We start from the raw sequence: 22,453 nt of genomic DNA on the forward strand, positions 1-22,453 counted from the left end.
TCTTGAATGACAGACATTGACAAATTTGTTGGTACCCTTACAGCTCATTGAGACAATGGGGTAATTCAGTTGTTTTTCGGGTGCCCATAATTGCGTATGCCTGTCACTTTAGATGGGGCAATATGCAGTTGTTTGTACTGGGGCTAGACGCAAAATACTTTCTGCTGTGGGGTACACTGGGCTCCACAGGGAATGACATTGGGGGTGTAGAGTAGGATCTTGATCCGAGGCATCAACAGGCTCAAGCTTTGACTGTTCCCAGAATGCCTCCTCTATAACGCCGCTTCTGTGCACAGGAGCTCAGTTTTGTAGTTGATGCCATGCAGTAAGCAGGCATACAACAGGGTGGCTGCTTAAGCAGCCCCGAGAAGAAGCTTTTAATGAAAAATGAAGACTTCAAGGTCTGCAGCAGAGACACTGACTGTGTTAGATGTCAGTCAAGCATCTCCTGCTGCAGCTTCATCACCTCCCCCAGCGGCGCTCTATACTCCCGCACCCTGGTTGCCGGGTACTTACGGCGGAGGCTCCTGTTTCTTCCAGTTAGTCACACACACATGCTACCGCTGTTCTCCTGGATCGCGTGGCCGCACTCAGGGAGGAGGTAAGTGTGTCCCCTCGGCGGTACCTGCTGTAAATCGCGATCCCGCGCGGCCGGTGGGGGGTGGGCCGCGCGCGCTGGCGTGGACACTGTGGTAGTACAGGGACCCCACTAGACCACCAGGGCAAGGGCACAGGTCGGTTTCCTCTCATAAACCGTTTATTTAAGCCCACAGTACCCGGTGGTGAAGTCCAGCAGGGGGATAAGGCTTTGACCTGTAGCCCCTCCCCCAGCCCCAGGGCGCCATTTAGAGTAAATGTTCCCACCCTGGAGCTGCATATCTCTAACTCCCTCACTCCCTGTCAGCGCTTGGGCGCCCTTAGGACAAGCTGAGCTGATCCTGGGACCGTTTGAGCAAATCCTCCTCTGTAAAGCCGCCTGCATGTCAGCACTGTGCATTTTTCAGGACACTTAAGTATTCTACATGTCTGCTGACAGTGTTAGTTAAGAAAGAGTGCATTTAGTCAGGGATATTAGTACAAGTACCCTGTGATATACATCCAGTCTTTACTGTGCATTGTTTTATCTATTGAGTGTATAGCTATACTTAGTACTACTTTGTATTGCTAGTCCATTGCAGTTTTATTGCATGTCATAATTTCTGCATTGTACAATGTGACTGTGTGTATGCATATAGCTGCTGTGTGACCTCCATTTCGTGTATCTCACTCAGATTGCTATCCCTATATTCTATAACCTGAGGGGGCTAAGTGTGTCAGGTTTAACATTTCATATAGGTGTTTCACAAGATATACTCAGTGTGTATTTTTCTCTGTCATTTTTAGTCACCATATAACTCCTGAATTCCCTGTTTGTGTTGTTACACTGCACAGGGGGTTCTTGTCAGGTATTGTACTGCTGATATTGTACTGGGTTGCCCTGCATTGAACTTTCGGATATGTCAGCTACAAAGGACAACGGAGCTGGGGCTGATTCCACATTGTGTGGTGGTGACGCTGCAGACACATTTGAGGAAAATATAGCAACTGAGGGTTCAGGTTCTGGGGGCTCCTTACCCCCCAGTGGGATCGTAGCAACGGGGGTTCAAAATGACCCGCCTTGAGCTACTTTATCCACGCTTTTGAATATGCTGGTAACTAGATTAATGCCTCCTATGTGACCTCCTGTCCCGGTACAACAGCTTATGGTCCCCGCGGTTAACCCTCCTTGGGCAGATCAACTGTCTACTCAGTTACAGCAATTGAACCAATCACTGACTACTCAAAAGTCCAACCCTTGCCCGCCTAAGACCAAGGGGTCCTCTAAGCGGGCCATTACTTCCTCACAATCCACCAATGTCCCAGACACCTCGTCTGAGGAGGATGGCGTTTATACTGACCCCACAGATTCTGATCCTGACGCTTCTGATGGGGAATCTGTTTCACAGGTGGATGTACCTGACTTGTTGGAGGCTATCAGGCTCATTCTTCAGATTACTGATGACCTGGAGCCTGATGCTGCCCCTAAGAAACCAGACAGATTTAAACATCAGAAAGTGGTTAAACAAGTTTTACCTCATTCTGATCATTTAGTTGACATACGTCAGGAGTCCTGGGAAAATCCAGGAAAGAAATTCACGCCACACAAGAAGATGCTGGCTCGCTATCCCCTCGCTGCGGAGCTAAGTAAAAATTGGGAAACACCCCCGCCAGTGGATTCGCAGGTGGCACGGCTAGTGGTATCCTCAGCTCTGACAGTAACTACCGTCATGTCTTTGAAAGAACTGACGGATAAGTGTGTGGAGGGTTGTTTTAAGGCGAATTACACCTTAGCAGGTGCTGCGCATCGGCCCACCATTGCAGGAGTTGGAAGCTGAGATGTCTTCCAACGCTTCTGATCATGCTAGACAATGCTTATCGTATATTGTCACAGCTTCTCATTACATTAAAGAGGCAGCTTCTGATGCCGGTATTCTGGCAGCCAAGGCTTTTACTACGTCCATACTGGCTCGCCGGATTCCGTGGTTGCAGTCCTGGTCCGTAGATCTGTACTCTAAGAAAACCCTGGAGGTTCTCCCTTTTAAGGGAGACATCCTTTTCGGAGAAGACCTCAACAAGATAGTGGCTGACTTAGCTTTTGCTAAAACAGCTTGTTTACCTAGTACTGCTCCTTCGGTACTGAAGGCTAATAGTACTTCCTTTCGCTCCATTCGTCCTTCATGTAAAGCAAAGGGTCAGGCGTACCCGAAACAGGCTCGCACTTCCAAACCCAATAAGCCCAAACCCAAACGGGCCTGGGCTGCCCGTCGGCCTGCTTCCAAGATTGACAAGCCTGCCGCATGATGGGGCGGGCCTCCCTCTGGGGGATGCCAGGTTGGGGGGCCGACTTCTAGGGTATACCCAGGAATGGTTGAAGACCACTTCCGATGCCTAGGTACGGGAAGTCGTCACTCGAGGTTACGCCGTATTCTTCAAAAATCATCCCCCTCATCGATTTTGCCTGACAGACGTCCCTTCGGATCAGGTGAAGGCAAAAACTCTTCATTCGGTGGCACAGTCCCTTCTGGACACAGGAGTGGTAGTACAGGTGCCTCTGGCTCAGAGAGGCAAGGGGTACTATTCACCGCTGTTCCTAGTACCGAAACCGAATGGGTCATCCCGGCCCATTCTCAACCTCAAGTCCTTGAACAAATTTGTGAGGGTCTCCAAGTTTCATATGGAAACTCTTCGCTCTATTGTTCTGGCATTGGAACCTGGGGATAATATGGTCTCCCTGGACATACAGGATGCTTACCTGCATATTCCCATTGCAATGTCGCATCAGCAATACCTGAGGTTTGCGGTTGGCAACCTCCATTACCAATTTTGTGCGGTATCTTTTTGGTTTGACCACGGCTCCGCGAGTCTTCACCAAGGTTATGGCGGTAATGACGGCTGTGCTCTGCCGTCAAGGGGTCAGGATCCTACCGTACCTGGACGACTTGTTGATCCTGGCAAATTCCCCAGAAATTCTCCTACGCCCTCTGGATCTGACTATCCAGTTTCTGCAAGCCCACGGGTGACTCATCAACTGGAAGAAATCTTCCCTGGGCCCTGCTCAGAGCATGGTGCACCTGGGGGCGTTGTTGGACACTCACAACCAGCGGTTGTTCTGGTCTCAGGAGAAAGTCCTGAAGCTTCAGGACAAGATTCGATGCTTCCTATATCGTCCGCAAGTGTCGATACATTCGGCAATGCAAGTGCTAGGTCTCATGGTGTTGGCTTTCGACATGGTGGAGTACGCTCCATTCCATTCACGCCCTCTGCAGAAGCTGATTCTTGCCAAGTAGGACGGCCTGCCTCACCGGATCAGGTCTCAAATTATCTCCTTGTCTCCGGAGGTCCATCTGTCACTGAGCTGGTGGCTTCAGGACCAACGATTGAGCAGGGGTCGTCCCTTCTGGATTTCCAACTGGGTCCTTCTGATGACGGATGCCAGTCTGAGAGGTTGGGGCACGGTGTTGGAGCAACACTCCCTTCAGGGTCGGTGGACCAAGGAGGAGTCTCTCCACCCGATAAACATTCTGGAATTGCGGGCGGTGTTCAACTCATTGAACTTGGCCCAGCATTTAATACAGAACAGACCTGTTCAAGTACAGTCGGACAACGCCACCACGGTGGCGTACATCAATCATAAAGGCGGCACTCGAAGCCGCATGGCAATGAGAGAAGTATCAAGGATTCTTCAGTGGGCATACCGCCATCTGCCAGCCATATCGGCCGTATTCATTCCGGGGTCCTAAACTGGGAAGCGGACTTTCTCAGTCATCAGGACATACACGTCGGAGAGTGGAGCCTCCATCCAGAAGTGTTGCAACTCCTCGTGGAGGCTCTCGACACAATCACAAGGTTCCGGTCTTTGGAGCAAGGACAAGGGATCCTCTAGCAGCGTTCGTGGACGCCCTGGCAATTCCATGGAACTTTCAGCTGCCATACGTGTTTACTCCAGTGTCACTCCTGCCCAGAGTAATAAGGAAGTTCAAGAAAGAAGGAGGAATTCTACTTCTGATCACTCCCGCGTGGCCCAGACGGCATTGGTTCTCGGAACTTCAGGTTCTCTCGATAGCTCATTTCCTTCTACTTCCACAGTGCCCAGATCTCCTTGTTCAGGGTCCCTGTGTATATCAGGATTTAGCCCGGTTGGCTTTGACGGCATGGCTCTTGAAACTTCCGTCTTGAGGGCCAAAGGTTTTTCTGAGGCGGTCATTCAAACTATGTTGAAGGCCCGGAAACCGGCTTCTGCTCGGATTTACCATAGGGTCTGAAATTCTTACTTTGCTTGGTGCGTATCTAACAATCATGACGCTTACAAGTTTAGTCTGGCCAAACTTTTGGCCTTTCTACAACAGGGCCTGGACTTGGGCCTTCGTCTGGCCCCTATCAAGGTTCATATTTCTGCCTTGTCGGTTTGGTTCCAGAGAAAAATTGCGACGTTACCTGATGTACATACGTTCACTCAGGGTGTGTTGCGGATTCAACCTCCCTATGTCCAGCCTGTGGCCCCTTGGGACTTGTTGGTGGTTTTGGAGGTGTTGCAAGCGTCTCCGTTTGAGCCTCTTGAATCTGCAGACCTTAAGTGGCTTTCTCTTAAGGTGTTGTTTCTGCTGGCTATTGCCTCTGCTAGACAGGTGTCGGATTTGGGTGCCTTATCTTGTAGGTCACCATATCTGATTTTTCACCGTGATCGGGCGGTTCTTAGAACACGTCCCGGGTATTTACCTAAAGTGGTGTCTTCTTTCCACCTTAATCAGGAGATTGTGGTTCCGGCCTTTGCCTCTCCTGAATTGTCTTCCAAAGAGCGGTCTTTGGATGTGGTACGGGCTCTCCGTATCTACGTGAAGAGAACTGCCTCCATTAGGAAGTTGGATTTTCTCTTTGGTCTGTTTTGGTTTTCACAAACGTGGCTGGCCTGCTTCCAAGCAAACTCTGGCCAGATGGATTAGTATGGTGATTGCACATGCTTATGTACAGGCTGGTCGTCCAGCTCCTGCTACCATCAAAGCCCATTCTACTCGGTCGGTTGGACCTTCTTGGGCGGCACACCGTGGTGCAACCTTTGAACAATTGTGCAAGGCAGCTACGTGGTCCTCGGGGAACACGTTCATAAGGTTTTATGCCTTTGATACTTCCGCCTCCCAGGATGCTTCCTTTGGACGCCGGGTTCTTGTGCCCGATACAGTGCGTCCCCTCCCATAAGGAACTGCTTTAGGACATCCCCAATGTCATTCCCTGTGGAGCCCAGTGTACACCGCAGCAGAAAACGAGATTTATGGTAAGAACTTACCGTTGTTAAATCTCTTTCTGCGAGGTACACTGGGCTCCACAGGGCGCCCACCCTGACACACTTAGCTTCTTTGGGTTGGTATGGCATTAGCCGCTGACACTTTCTCCTGTTGTGAGAGTGTGGCGTATGTGGCTACCAACAGTTGTCGTCTCTTTTGCCTGCTACTGCATTGGACTGGTTAACAAAAACTGAGCTCCTGTGCACGGAGGCGGGGTTATAGAGGAGACAGTGCTATGCATTCTGGGAACAGTCAAAGCTTTGAGCCTGTTGGTGCCTTGGATCAAGATCCTACTCTACACCCCCAATGTCATTCTCTGTGGAGCCTAGTGTACCTCGCAAAAAGAGATTTAACAACGGTAAGTTCTTACCATAAATCTTGTTTTATGCACTGATCATGCCCAAATAATCCAGGTTTAGCCACATATAGAGAAAACTACCAATTAGGCGTCCAAACAGGACACTTTTTGCACATTTCTTCTCGCCACCTCAGGTTGGTGCTAGTGTGCCTGTTGACATACACCGTTCAATAGCTGCCATTGTGGGCGCACGGGTATAGGGGAGAATGAAAACAATTGAATTCCCCACAATTTAGAGATGATCGGGCTTGGTTCTCAGAGAACTGAGAATGGATCCGACAATCCCTATTCAATCCCCATCTTAATTCGACTTTTTCAAGTCGAATTAAGATGGGATGCAGAGGAGGAGAAGGGGGGCGAGCCGCGGGGGTACAGCCGGCGGGCATATAGGAAGATCAGTGCTACCGTAGCGCTGCAGCAGGATGTCACTCTGCCGCCCGACCTCACGGCAGCTTCCACCCGGCTCCAACAGCGTGCTGGAGCCGGGTGGAAGCTGCCGTGAGGTCAGGCGGGTGAGTGACATCCAGCAGCAGCGCTTCTGTAGCACTGATCTCTCCTGTGTGCCCGCCGGCTGTCCCCCCGTCTCCCTGCGGCTCGCCTCCTCCGGGTCCATCTCATTCCGGCATCATTTTGATGTCGGATTGAGATGGTCGAAAACGGGGCCAAAACCTGTCGGATTTGGCCTCGTTTTCGACATCAAGACGTGGATCGGCAGCTATTTTGCCGATCCACGTGCTTTTCGACAAGTCGAATGCCTTAACTAGTCGAAAAGCTTTGAATAGGTCGAATCAGGATTCGACCTTAAAAAGTCGAAAACTGCCGTCTTTTCGACAGACAGCAGTTTTCGACTGCATATGAATATACCCCAAAATGTCTTCAGCCCGCTGTCAGATTCTAATGGGTTTTGGATTCCTTATAAATAGCCGCGCATTGCCGCCATTTTCACTCCAGACTTGGAGAGTGAGGGAGACAGACCTCTGTCTCTCTGTGGGTGGTGGCGTCGGGTGGTATCAGTGTGTGCTCTGTCGGGTTGCTGCTCCTGTCACTGTGGTGTCCCTTTGCTGTTAGGGGTGCTATCCTGGCTGTCACTGGTGTTTCATGTGCGGTTAGGGGTGCTGCAGCTGTACATGTGTGTTGCTGTCCTAGCTGTCACTGTGTTGTACAAGGGGCAGGCGCACTGTCCTGTATGCATTTAAAATATCCTGTTAAAATAAAAGTACACTGGCCTTGTATGCTGTAAAAATACAGGGGTGCTGCTGTTAAAATAAAAGTACACTGGCCCTGTATGCTGTAATAATAAAGGGGTGCTTTCCTGTGAAATTGAGAACAAAAATTTGGAGGAAAAAATAGTTAAAGATCAGGAACCAGTTCCTAGTACTAGTGCTGAAGCTGCTGCTGACACCAGTCATGACATTGACGATGCAATTCCATCAACTTCGCCTGCTAAGGCCGATTCCCAATGTCATAGAGAGTATGTCAAATCCAAGAAGCAAAAATTAATAATCAAAAAAGAAAAAAAAGAAATTATCTGATGAGAAACGTAAAATTGGCAATATGCCATTCATGACACGAAGTGGCAAGGAAAGGCTAAGGCCTTGGCCTATGTTCATGACTAGTTGCTCAGCTTCTCATGCGGATGGAATCCCTCCTCCCTCTCAAAAAAATAAAAAAAAATTAAGCTTGTTAAAGCACAGGAAAAAACAACTGTGCGTACAGAGATATCACAAATCCCCAAGGAGAGTCCAAGTGTGTCCACGGTTGCGATGTCTAGGCCTGACCTTCCCGAGACTGTATGGAAAGTGGAGGCTTCTACCACAATTTGCACGCCCCCTGCAAGTGGTGGGAGGAGCACTGCCAGTCCAGTTGCTGATATTGAGATTTAGGATTTCACTGTAGAAGCACAACAGGATGAGGAGGATATTGGTGTAGCTGGCGCTGAGGAGGAAGTTGATGATGAGGATTCTGATGGTGATGCGCTTTGTTTGAATAAGACACCAGTGGAGACATTTATTGTCCATGGGATGAAAAACCCCACTGTTATGCCTGTGCAAAATACCAAAAATACCACTCTTCGGTGTGGAATTATTTCTCCAGAAATCTGGACAACAGGTGTCAAGCCGTGTGTTGCCTTTGTCAATCCATAATAAGTAGGGGTAAGGAAGTTAACCCACCTAGGAACATCCTTCCTTATACGTCACCTGCAGCGCATTCATTGTCAAGTTCCGAAACTTTGGGTAAGATCGTAAGCAATCCACTGACACCTAAATCCCTTCTTCCTGTTGTACCTAAGCTCCTGCAAGCCACACCACCAACTCCCTCAACGTCAATTTCCTCCTCAGTCAGGAACGCAAGTAGTCCTGCGGGCCATGTCACTGGCATGATTGACGAGTCCTCTCCTAACCGGGATTCCTCCGAAGGATCCTTGAGTGGTACGCCTACTGCTGCTGCTGTTGTTGCTGCTGGGAGTTGATCGTCATCCCAGAGAGGAAGTCGGAAGACCAATTGTACTACTTCAACTAAGCGATTAAAATACGACAGCAGTCACCCTGTTGCAAAGCGGATTACTGAGGCCATAACAACTATGCTGGTGTTAGACCTGCGTCCGGTATCCGCCATATTAGTGCAGTGGGATTTAGACAGTTCATGAATGTACTGTGTCCCCGGTACCAAATCCCATCTAGATTCCACTTCACTAGGCAAGCGATTCCCGGACTGTACAGGGACATTAAGAAAAGTGTCCTCAGTGACCTGAAAAATGTAGTTGTACCCACTGTCCACTTATCCACGGACATGTGGACAAGTGGAGCAGGGCAAACTAAGGATTATATGACTGTGACAGCCCACTGTGTAGATGTATTGCATCCCGTAGCAGCAACAACAGCAACGACACCTCCATGGATTTTGTGTGGAAATATCAATTTAGGAGCTTATTTACAAAGCTCATAACCATTAACCAAAATATCTCCCAGCTTAACCTCTATGCTTTGCCCAAGATTTGTGTCTCTCATTCACATGCATTACCTGCTCACATTCATGGTTGCAGGATTTATTTTTGGGCTGCACCCATTCTGTGAATGCCTTCCCTTGCACAACAAGACTTTCTTCTAGCCTCCAAACCTTAGTGTTTCCTGAAAGCAAGCTCTTCAGGCAAGGTTATAAAACTGCTTCATTTGTTACCCTGTCTTGCTTTATTTCTGTTTTGTTCAAATTGTAAAGCGCAATGGAAAATACTGGCACTATATAAAGAACAGCTAATAAATAAGTAGAAATTTCCGTCTGACTGGGAAATTATGAGGATAACACCATGAGGGGGGAATTCTATTAGCCGCAGTAATTTACCATGGACTAATTGATCCCCCGGGACTATTCAATTAGCTCTGAAGTGAGCACTTATCAGGGATTTTTCTTACACGCATGAGCAGACGTGAAACAAAATCCTTGATAACTAGGGGTTAACGGTTGCCACTACCCTGTTAACACATGAATCCGTGAACTCTTTTTACAGATTCTGTGCGTTAACACCCGTTAACATGTTAAGTTAATAGGGTTAAAAAAGGGTTTGGGTGAAAGAGACTGAGTATCCTCAAGCGGTAAAGGGGATACGGTCATTAGGTCGACAGTCATTAGGTTGACCACTGAAGGTCGACATGCATTAGGTCGACATGCAGTTCTTTTGTATACGATGTATCTTATGCGATCCCAGCCAAAGCTGCCGAATCCGATAAATCTATAGTGCAGCCCTTGCGATCTCCGACTCCGATCCGATGCGCATGGGACCGTGCATCAGATCGGAATTGGAGGTAAAACACATGCGATTTGACACATTTCATCCGATTTCTTGGCCCAATGCATTGGAATCAGATGAAAAGGGCCCTAATCGCACTAGTGTATGGGCACGTCATTGTTCTGAAATAAGTATCTGATCCATAATTAAGTTCATCATATTATTTGCTGTCCAAATGAATCTTTTTTTTTTTTTTTTTTTTTTTTAATAGCCTATGTTCTGTGCATTTTTAAATATGCATGTGGGAAGTTTACACCTTTGATAATTGGTGTTTCCCAAAACAATAAATGAACAGTTTGTAAATGTGTGATGTTTAGTCTAAGTCTGTTATTACATCCCTAGCTTTTGGTGATGTGTTCTCTGTCATTGGTGTCCGGGAACCCCAACCTGCAGCAAGTGAAGCATTTGTCAAGTTTGCTGATGCACATCGTAGCATTGAAAAGTTTGGCATCACCCTTTTGAAAACGATAAAACCGGTGAGTGATCAACAGGGGCTACTGGCATCTTTTAGGCATTCTGTGGGAGCCATGTCATCACTTCCAGGACTCCTTGTCCTTCTTTACGCTGAATATAGTTCTTAATGACATAAGCTGTATGTTTGGGGTCATTGTCCTGCTGCAGAATAAATTTGGAGCCAATCAGACGCCTCCCTGATGGTGTTGCATGATGGATAAGATGGAAAAGATCCTGACACCACTTGAAAAACATGTTCTTAAGAACCGATTGTTTGCTCCATCTAAAGTCATTAGTAAATTTGATCTTCTCATTGATATTTATTTGTGAGGAAATTAAACCTTAAACATCACTTTTTGAAAAAATCAGATGCATTAATAAAAAAATATTGGAAAGTAACAAGGTTGAATCAGCCTCTGGTTTAAAGTCATGATCCACTTTTTACCCTGTGGAGTCAAGAGTACCATACAAGTATATTGATTTGTTTTCTCTGCTAGTTAAGAAAGAGATTGAGAAATTGGGAATGAAAAGAATTGGGAATAAAAATCTAACTAGAACACTGATAAAGGCAGTGGAATAGTAATAATGGTTTGAGAATACTATGTTAAAGAACCATATAATTTTCTTCTAGATAATGTATTTTACAGAAAGCCAGATAAAGATTTTACTAACCAATATCTTGATGATCTGCAGATACTTTTAAATAGAGGATTAGATACTAAAATTTTGACATCAGAGGAATACAAGTATCTATTTAATATGACACCTAATTTAGCCACCTTTTATCATATACAGAAGAGCCATAAGAACCTGACACACCTCCTGGTCACCCAATACTGGCAGGAATAGGGTCGCCACATCTAGGGTATCTGAATACATTGATTCTTTCATTAAGACATATGTGCCAAGAGACCCGGCACATGTGAGTAACTCGACACATGTTTTACAACTGATTTAAGGATATTCAATGAGAAGAGAATTTCAAATGGGACACCATCGATGTACAGTCTTTATATACGCCTATTCTGATAAAAGGTATACAAGCAATACATACAGTGTTAAATCATGATTCCTCTATATCTTTCGAAAGGGCACACTTTATCTGTGATTGCTTAAGTTTTGTACTCAAACATAATTACTTAGAATTTTGGGGGGAGTGGTTCCTCCAAATCTGGGGACAACTATAGGCACAATTAGTGCGCTCAGTTTAGCTAATTTATATGGGCAAGTGGGAGTCTTAACACTCTTGTTGGTGATATGCTAGAAAACATTGTTTTACTTAAAACGATATATAGATGATATATTGCAAATCTGAAGTGGTGATGAACCTAGATTTATTAAATTAGTTAGTGATTTTAATAATCCATACAATATAACTTTTACCTCCAATTATCAAACTAGTAAAGTTGAATTTCCTGGATTTGTTCTTAATCCTAGACAATTTCCTAACAATATGTATCATTGATATGTCCACTCATTTTAAAATTGTGGACAGCAATAGCTATTTTGGCTATACTAGTAGCCATTTTTTGCCCTGGAAAGATAATGTCCCATAATCTCAATTCTTAAGACTGAAAGGGAATTTTACAAATTTGGACAAGTTTGTGAATAGGTTTAAAGAAAGGGGTTACCCTATTAGGGTGATAGCTATGAACAAAGCGAGGGATTCAAAGAGAGAAAGTCTTTTACAGTATAGACTTCAAAGTAACATTTATAAAACAAATGCTAACTGTATGTTAATTACTTAGAATAATGATAGGAACAGAGATATTTTCAGAATTCTTAGGAACAATTGGCATATTTTTAAATAAGAGCCTGTCCTTATGGAACATCTTCCAGAACGCCCGGAAATAGTTTATAAGAAGGTGAAGAGTATTAAATCTATGGTTGCTAAAAGCCCATTGGAAGTAATACAGCGTAAACCAAAACTGAAACCCTTTCTAGAAATTAAAGGTTGTTTTCCTTGTAGTTGTTGCAAGATGTGTCCTTATATTGACAAAGGGTTCATTATTGAAGGTGTATGTAAACAAACTTCTGGGATCAAGAATTGAATTAATTATAATTCTTTGTTTGTTGTATACATGCTTTCATGCTGATGCGGGTTAAAATATATAGGCAAGACTAAACGAGCGTTGAAAATCAGGATTTTAGATCATATGCATAATATTAAAAATTGTGTGACTAATCACAGTGTCCCTAGACACTGTAAGCAATGGCATAATAGTAATCCGAATGGTTTTAAGATGAGGAATTGAATTAGTGTTACCAAGTAAAAGAGGAGATGTCAGAGAAAAAGGTCCCTCCTGAGGAGAGAAACCTATTGAATTTTAACCCTGAACACTTTAGGGGCTATTCAGACCTAGCCGCTCTTTAGAGAAAATCGCAAATGGCCGCAAAATCCTGAATGATGCGATGGTATAGTGATTGACATGCGGCAGGACGGACAGGGGCGGCGACGTGGCTTTGGGGGGGAAAGTGGTGCAGGAAACGCAGGCGTGTCGTGGGCATGTACGGGTGCGGCCGGATGACATCACTTGCATTCCTGCAATGGGAAACATGGCGGCAGTGTGCCTTTATACGCAGCCTGGCTGTGCATACAGGGATCGACTCTATTTTGCCACTTTCTGCAATGCAATTAAATTGTGATCGCATTGCTGGGTGGAGCTACATATGCTGGGCGGCCTTTCCCTGTGCTGGGTGGCCCTGTCATGCAGTTTTATCAGTTCCAGTTTTTGCGTTTTTTGCAAACATGCTACTGACTCTGAATTAACCCCCTTTGACTCCTCTGGGACTTAATGAAGGATATGAGATTACCCCATTTATTGATACTGAATTATTATGTACTGTCTTAATATGTTGCTATCTTAGGTATGTATTTACAATTTTTGGTTTTCTGAATTGTACCTGGATACGTATTTTAGTAGCTATTATCGCTATTCAGTAAATATTAATATATTTTTATTCTTTTAAAAATGTTTTAATATATATTCTTGCTTTGATGACTGCTTAGTTATTTATAAATGAAGAAGCTTGGTAATTATGCTAAAAGATGGCTCTACTGGTTCTTTTTATTATTTGAATAAGCACCTGTGTGTTATGTAAAAAGACGCTGTTCTAATACACCTAGGTATAAGTGAAGGGAGGCGTTTGTATACTTGAGTATGTCTTGCCCACTGGCAGTATTGATTGGCTATCGACTATGTTAGAGTATGTACTGAGCGTCCACTAGGCCAGCCCTCTGATGAAGTCTGGTGACGAAACGTGTCTGGTGACACTCGCTTCTTCATGTCCGGCTCCCTTCTCCTGTGGATTGGGAAGGCACCAAGGCCATTTTTTTATCTGGACGACAATGCCACTTGTCATGTTTCCTGGTTGATGCTGGACTAGCATACAGAAAATTTGGTAACCCAGATGAACTGGCCATCTCAAAGTCCAGATCTTAATCCCATTGAGAGCCTCTGGGACAAATTTAAGCAATGGGTGATTTCTAGGCAGACTCGACCTTCAGTGTCACAGTTGGTTACTGTATTTAAGGTGAAATGGCAAAACATACAACCTGCTGTTGTCCAGGAACTTGTGGACAGGTTGTCAAGAAGGGTGTCCTGCAATAATTACTGCACGTGGTTGACCTATAAAGTACTGACATCAAAAATACTACTGCTGTCAGTGTCCAATCACTTTTGTCAACATAGTATGTGTGTATATATATATATATATATATATATATATATATATATATATATATATATATATATATATAGAGAGAGATTCGGAGATTTCGATACTTCTGTAAATTTCAGATGTTTAATGGTCTCAGCAGGAGCCACACTGACACTGCATGTGCATATCTGTTTCTGCGATGTCATTTACAGTGCCCCAGGTGCCACAGCATGATTGACATGCTGCTGGTGTTTGGTGGTGGTGACGGGGGCATTCCAAGAAAAATGGGGGCATGTTGGTCCCGTTTCATGGGTGTGCCAAAGCCAGTGCTTTACTGGCCCCAGCAGCATCATTTTGCAGAACATCTGAGTGTTACTCAGATGTGATCCGCTGCTATGTCTTCCAGTACTATAAGGAATGCAATAAAAGATGCAAAAAAGCAATAAGAGCAGCTAAAATTGAAAACGAGAAGCAAATTGCTATAGAGAGAAAAACCAATTCTAATTTTTTTTTTTAAATACATTAACAGTAAAAGGTGGAAAAAGGAGAACATAGATCCAATAATAGATGAATTTATAATATTGATAAATGATGACAAATCAAAAGCGGAAATACTGAATTCATTTTTTTCGTCAGTGTTCACCAGAAAAGAACTGACGGTGGGAGTAGTACATAGCGATAGTGACAGTAAGGATTCGTGGTTAGATACTTGTTTAAGTGAAGAAGTAGTCAGGGAGAGATTATGCAAAATAAAGATTAATAAATCACCTGGCCCGAACAGACTTCATCCAAGGGTTCTTATGGAGCTTAGGTCACAACTAGCAAGACCCCTATACTTGATTTTCAATAGTTCAATTAGATCTGGCATGGTAGCGAAGGATTGGCGTATAGCAGTGTCATTATTTAAAAAGGAATCCAAAAATCATCCGGGTAACTACAGACCGGTTAGTTTGACATCTATAGTGGGGAAAATATTGGAAGGAATTCTAAGGGATAGCATACAGGAGTATCTGCAGACTACTAAGATTATTAGCAAGAACCAGCATGGGTTTGTGGGGGACAGATCATGTCAAACTAACTTAGTTAACTTCTACGAGGAAGTGAGCGACAATCTTGACCAAGGAAAAGCATGTAAAGTCCTCAAGCTGGACACTAGTCAGCGGAATACCACAGGGGTCCGTACTCGGGCCACTACTGTTCAACATATTTATCAATGACCTAGAAATAGGCCTGGAAAGCACAGTGTCAATCTTTGCAGATGATACTAAACTGTGTAGGGTAATTAATCCAGAAATAGATGTGGAGTCTCTGCAGAATGACTTATCTAAACTTGAAATCTGGGCGTCTAAATGGAGAATGAGGGTCAAAATAGAAAAATGCAAGGTTATGCATTTCGGGACTAAAAGCAAACTTGCATCCTACATATTAAACGGGGAAAGTCTAGGGGTAACAGTTTTGGAAAAAGATTTGGGGGTACTCAATGATAATAAGCTTTATAACCATATACAATGTCAAAGCGCAGTAAAGAAGGCAAGTAAGGTGCTTGCGTGCATAAATGGGGAATTGAGACAAGGGACGAGGATGTAATCCTGCAACTGTACAAATCATTGGTACGTCCGCACCTGGAATATTGTGTTCAGTTTTGGGCACCACTGTATAAAATAGATATCGGTGAACTTGAAAGGGTTCAAAGGCGAGCTACTAAATTGATTAAAGGGCTAGAGGGACTGGATTACGAGGAAAGGCTTACTAGGGTGAATATGTATACACTGGGAAAAAGGCATCTAAGAGGAGACATTGTTAATGTCTTCATATATGTAAAGGGACACTACAAAGAGTTATCACAGGAATTATTTATTAAAAGAACACTGTTTAGGACATGTGGGCACTCGCTGAGGCTGGAGGAGAGAAAATTCCGTACACAACGGAGGAAAGGGTTCTTCACTGTTAGGGCAATAAGGATTTGGAATTCCTTGCCATGGAAGGTGGTAATGGTGCACTCTGTAAATGCATCTAAAAAAGGATTGGATAAATTTCTGATTGAAAAGGATATCCAAGGTTACAACATTTAAAATACTGACGTTGTTAATCCGGGTGTAACATGATTTATAGTTGTTAACTAGTCCTAAAACATTCTTCAGCAGGTACAGTAAAATCAACTCAACTTAATACAGAATACAGGTTGAACATGATGGGCATTTTGCCTCTTTTCAACCTCAATTACTATGTTACTCAGTTACTATGTTACTATGTCTTTGGTCACAGCAGTGTATCACAGAAGCCGGCAGTAAACATCTTATTACTAAAGATGCCTCGTGCTGCATATTTCGCACAGCAGCTGCATACAAAAATGCAGTATTGGCAAAATTATCATCCACGTCTGAATCAGCCCCATAGTACATACATACAACTGCTGTTTGGGGGAGCTCATGTATACAAGAACGCCTTACCATCATTTTTTTTTTCAACCGTAAGAATAAAAAATAATATATTACAGTACTAGACATACTTACTTGGATTGATATAGTACTCTTTTTCTGTGCTTCTCTCTCTTTTCTCTAACGTCCTAGTAGATGCTGGGGACTCCGAAAGGACCATGGGGAATAGGGGACTGGGCACATCTAAAGAAAGCTTTAGGACTATCAGCAGGATCCTTAAGGGCGGCCATCTCAGGAGAGGATAGAGCCCTTACAAGCGTGTGAGCGCTTTATCCACCCTAGGGGGTGTTTCCCAACGCACCCTAACCTCTGGCCGGAAAGGATATAATGCCAATAACATTTTAGAAATTGTTATCGGGGGAAACCCACGCATCATCACACACCTCATTTAATTTCTCAGATTTAGGAAAACTACAGGTAGTTTTTCCTCACCGAACATAATACCCCTTTTTTTTTGGTGGTACTCGTATTATCAGAAATGTGTAAAACATTTTTCATTGCCTCAATCATGTAACGTGTGGCCCTACTGGAAGTCACATTTGTCTCTTCACCGTCGACACTGGAGTCAGTATCCGTGTCGGCGTCTATATCTGCCATCTGAGGTAACGGGCGCTTTATAGCCCCTGACGGCCTATGAGACGTCTGGACAGGCACAAGCTGAGTAGCCGGCTGTCTCATGTCAACCACTGTCTTTTATACATAGCTGACACTGTCACGTAATTTCTTCCAACAGTTCATCCACTCAGGTGTCGACCCCCTAGGGGGTGACATCACTATTACAGGCAATCTGCTCCGTCTCCACATCATTTTTCTCCTCATACATGTCGACACAAAAGTACCGACATACAGCACACACACAGGGAATGCTCTGATAGAGGACAGGACCCCACTAGCCCTTTGGGGAGACAGAGGGAGAGTTTGCCAGCACACACCAGAGCGCTATATATATATATACAGGGATAACCTTATATAAGTGTTTTTCCCCTTATAGCTGCTGTATAGTTAATACTGCGCCTAATTTGTGCCCCCCTCTCTTTTTTAACCCTTTCTGTAGTATAGTGACTGCAGGGGAGAGCCAGGGAGCTTCCCTCCAACGGAGCTGTGAGGGAAAATGGCGCCAGTGTGCTGAGGAGATAGGCTCCGCCCCTTTATCGGCTGCCTTATCTCCCGTTTTTTTATGTATTTTGGCAGGGGTTAAATGCATCCATATAGCCCAGGAGCTATATGTGATGCATTTTTTGCCATCCAAGGTGTTTATTATTGCGTCTCAGGGCGCCCCCCCCAGCGCCCTGCACCCTCAGTGACCGGAGTGCGAAGTGTGCTGAGAGCAATGGCGCACAGCTGCAGTGCTGTGCGCTACCTTGTTGAAGACTGGACGTCTTCTGCCGCCGATTTTCCGGACCGCTTCTGCCTTCTGGCTCTGTAAGGGGGCCGGCGGCGCGGCTCTGGGACCCATCCAAGCTGGGCCTGTGATCGTCCCTCTGGAGCTAATGTCCAGTAGCCTAAGAAGCCCAATCCACTCTGCACGCAGGTGAGTTCGCTTCTTCTCCCCTTAGTCCCTCGATGCAGTGAGCCTGTTGCCAGCAGGTCTCACTGAAAATAAAAAACCTAAACTAAAACTTTCACTAAGAAGCTCAGGAGAGCCCCTAGTGTGCACCCTTCTCGTTCGGGCACAGAGATCTAACTGAGGCTTGGAGGAGGGTCATAGGGGGAGGAGCCAGTGCACACCAGATAGTCCTAAAGCTTTCTTTAGATGTGCCCAGTCTCCTGCGGAGCCGCTATTCCCCATGGTCCTTTCGGAGTCCCCAGCATCCACTACGGACTATGAGAAATAGAATTATCGGTAAGTAAATTCTTATTTTTTTTCTCTTTACTTTTATTTCCTTTAACTAGGCTCTTCTAGTTTCCTTCTGCTTTTCCCCAGCTTCCCCAGCTTGGACTTTCCATGACCCTACCTATATGTTAATCTCCTATTGACAGAAGCTCCCATATAGGCCAATAGAATTATAAGAGTCATTTGAATATGTTTTATTATTAATAAATATGGGAGCCTCCTATTATCAATGAGGCTTCCATTTATTCTGTATTTATTATTTTATCTTGGGGCACCGGAAATATCGCTAGCTGCAGTGAGGCTGTGTCACTAATATATTCAGTTACTGCTAGTCTGCCCCGCCCCCATCCCCCGCTTGCTGTGTACTGGACTGGTTCAGGTTGTCAGCTTGGCTGTGAATGGCAGGTCCTTGATATCCCGGCTGTCGGGATCCCGGCGCTCTGCATACCAGCGCCGGGATACCAACAACTATTCTCCCTCTTGGGGTGTCCACGACACCCCTGGAGGGAGAATAAATAGCGTAGCGCACCACCATGCCTGCAGCGTGGCGGCTGCAGCGAGCCCGCAAGGGGCTCTTTTGCGCTCACCCTGTTGCCGGCATTCCGGCGGTCGGTATACGCGCCGGGATCCTGAGCGCTGGTATATCGTAGTACACCCTCATCAGTGTGTAAATAACAAATGTTAGTTTCAGTAAAAGTTTAATGTACCTGTGGCTTTTATTGCTCAGTTAAACTTCTTATTACAAAGTTTTAAAATGTAAAAGTATTGGGAGCATTATGTAAAATATATTTATTAGCTGCTCCAAAAAAGTAATCATATAGGATTTACTGGTAAATTTACAAGCTCAGTCTTTGCTGACTGGTAGAAGCCATGATGTTTTTGACTGAAGACTACTAAATGTAAATAATCTACCATGGCAAGTGTAAATAGTGTAAATCTACCATGGCAATAAGTATTCTACATGTATCAGTAGCAGGGGCTGGTTGGTGATTGAGCAGGTTGACTAATTATTTATTTAATTAGTAAATAACTTATATGAAAATGTAAGAATGTTCAATTCGTCCTTTTTCCTATGAAATATGAAAAATATCAGTTGCTCTTAAATTTTATTTAAAAGTAGTAGTAATATTAGTTATATTGCGTATTCAATGCCTGAGTTACATAATCTGTCGGAGGTGCTACCTGGGTAACCAATCAGATTATAATCATACACACACAGAAAACAAAAATGGGTTACCACTGGTTGCACTAGTTACAGTACTTGTATAACTACAGTGTTTTAGATGTGTTTTAAAAAGTGAAACCTTTATTAGATATTTTTATTAATTCAATTTGAGTAAAGTTTAACTTTTTTTAACTATTTATATCGGGAAACAAAATAACCATATCAATAAATGAGGATAGATTTATAATCCAAAGCGTTTCCTGTGGTGTTTTTACTGTTGGATAAAGATGAACTTTTAATATTCTTTTGTGATGTAGTATTGTAGTTGGTGCACCGAACTCCCTTTTTCCTTTGTATGAGTGTGAACTTAATTTCCTCACTTATTCACTCAAATAAATGCTTGCAATAGTTTTATTCTGGTTTTCTTTCTAATATGACATTTCTTCCAACAGATGCTGAATGATTTAAATACCTACCTTAATAAAGCCATTCCAGACACTAAATTAACAATCCGAAAATACCTTGATGTGAAATTTGAATATTTGGTAAGAAGATGGTTGTATTTTGGATCATTTATTTTTGACTATAGCAGCAAGGAGAGGGTGGGTTAACTTGTTTTTCTTGAAAAAAATAAGAGTACACAACACAAGACCTTTTTGAACAAATCTACACCAGTCACTTTTATAGAACCCTTTCATTCTTTACCTACTGTAGTTGTAAAACTTCTTCTCTTTTAGCTATGTTTTATCAAAACACATATTGCACAAGCATCTTTGCACACTTAATTCCATGATGAAATGTGTAGGTGTGAATAAACTATAAAAGAATACAAGGTTATCATATATAAATGACTTGTTAAATATGTATACCTTTACTTTAAATTAGTTTACAATATTGAACTCTTTCAGTACTAGAGGTCACAAACAGAAAAATGGTTTTGCTTAGTGCAAAGCAAACTTACAAGGTGTTGAAATATAAGTTTATATATATCCATCTGTTACATACTTATGAGATTTTTATGGTAAAATACCTTCACACTCCCTTCCTCTATTTAAAAGTTTAGCCTTAAATATTAAATTCCACAAAATAGCAGTTTAGTTTTATCTTTTATATATAGTGCCACAGGGGTTCCGTAGTCAAGTATACATACTAGCATACAAAAAGTATAAAAATAAGAATTTACTCACCGGTAATTCTATTTCTCATAGTCCGTAGTGGATGCTGGGGACTCCGTAAGGACCATGGGGATTAGCGGCTCCGCAGGAGACTGGGCACAACTACAAAGAAAGCTTTAGACTACTGGTGTGCACTAACTCCTCCCACTAAGACCCTCCTCCAGACCTCAGTTAGGATACTGTGCCCGGAAGAGCTGACACAATTAGGAAGGATTTTGAATCCCGGGTAAGACTCATACCAGCCACACCAATCACACCGTATAACTCGTGATACAATACCCAGTTAACAGTATGAAATATAACTGAGCCTCTCAACAGATGGCTCAACAATAACCCTTTAGTTAAGCAATAACTATATACAAGTATTGCAGACAATCCGCACTTGGGATGGGCGCCCAGCATCCACTACGGACTATGAGAAATAGAATTACCGGTGAGTAAATTCTTATTTTCTCTAACGTCCTAAGTGGATGCTGGGGACTCCGTAAGGACCATGGGGATTATACCAAAGCTCCCAAACGGGCGGGAGAGTGCGGATGACTCTGCAGCACCGAATGAGAGAACTCAAGGTCCTCCTCAGCCAGGGTATCAAATTTGTAGAATTTAGCAAACGTGTTTGCCCGTGACCAAGTAGCAGCTCGGCAAAGTTGAAGAGCCGAGACCCCTCGGGCAGCCGCCCAAGAAGAGCCCACTTTCCTCGTGGAATGGGCTTTTACTGATTTAGGACGCGGCAGTCCAGCCGCAGAATGTGCAAGCTGAATCGTACTACAGATCCAGCGAGCAATAGTCTGCTTAGAAGCAGGAGCACCCATCTTGTTGGATGCATACAGGATAAAGAGCGAGTCAGTCTTCCTGACTCCAGCTGTCCTGGAAACATAAATTTTTAGGGCCCTGACTACGTCCAGCAACTTGGAATCCTCCAAGTCATTTGTAGCCGCAGGCACCACGATAGGTTGGTTCAGATGAAAAGCTGATACCACTTTGGGGAGAAACTGGGGACGAGTCCTCAATTCTGCCCTATCCATATGGAAAATCAGATAAGGGCTTTTACATGACAAAGCCGCCAATTCTGAAACACGCCTGGCCGAAGCCAAGGCCAACAACATGACCACTTTCCACGTGAGATATTTTAAATCCACGGTTTTCAGTGGCTCAAACCAATGTGACTTTAAGAAATCCAACACCACGTTGAGATCCCAAGGTGCCACTGGAGGCACAAAAGGGGGCTGAATATGCAGCACTCCCTTAACAAAAGTCTGAACTTCAGGTAGTGAAGCCAATTCTCTCTGGAAGAAAATCGACAGAGCCGAAATCTGGACCTTAATGGAATCCAATTTAAGGCCCATAGTCACCCCTGACTGTAGGAAGTGCAGGAACCGGCCCAGCTGAAATTCTTCCGTTGGGGCCTTCCTGGCCTCACACCACGCAACATATTTTCGCCATATGCGGTGATAATGGTTCGCGGTTACTTCTTTCCTAGCTTTTATCAGCGTAGGAATGACTTCCTCCGGAATGCCCTTTTCCTTCAGGATCCGGTGTTCAACCGCCATGCCGTCAAACGCAGCCGCGGTAAGTCTTGGAACAGACAGGGCCCCTGCTGCAGCAGGTCCTGTCTGAGCGGTAGAGGCCATGGGTCCTCTGACATCATTTCTTGAAGTTCCGGATACCACACTCTTCTTGGCCAATCCGGAACAATGAGTATAGTTCTTACTCCTCTTCTCCTTATTA

At 44.2% G+C, this 22,453-nt stretch overlaps 1 protein-coding gene across 4 annotated transcripts in view; it reads left to right on the plus strand.

Moving 5' to 3' along the window:
* The window catches only part of PICK1 (protein interacting with PRKCA 1), a 272,889-nt gene that overhangs the window by 225,214 nt on the left and 25,222 nt on the right, over nt 1-22,453 (plus strand). For all 4 annotated transcript variants that reach the window (XM_063940387.1, XM_063940385.1, XM_063940388.1 and 1 more), the window contains 2 exons: nt 10,343-10,476; nt 20,003-20,095. In XM_063940387.1, coding sequence (XP_063796457.1) covers nt 10,343-10,476; nt 20,003-20,095 — 227 coding nt within the window. The remainder of the gene's footprint in view (nt 1-10,342; nt 10,477-20,002; nt 20,096-22,453) is intronic.

Source organism: Pseudophryne corroboree, chromosome 9, assembly GCF_028390025.1.
Source record: "Pseudophryne corroboree isolate aPseCor3 chromosome 9, aPseCor3.hap2, whole genome shotgun sequence".
NCBI classification, from domain to species: Eukaryota; Metazoa; Chordata; class Amphibia; order Anura; family Myobatrachidae; genus Pseudophryne; species Pseudophryne corroboree.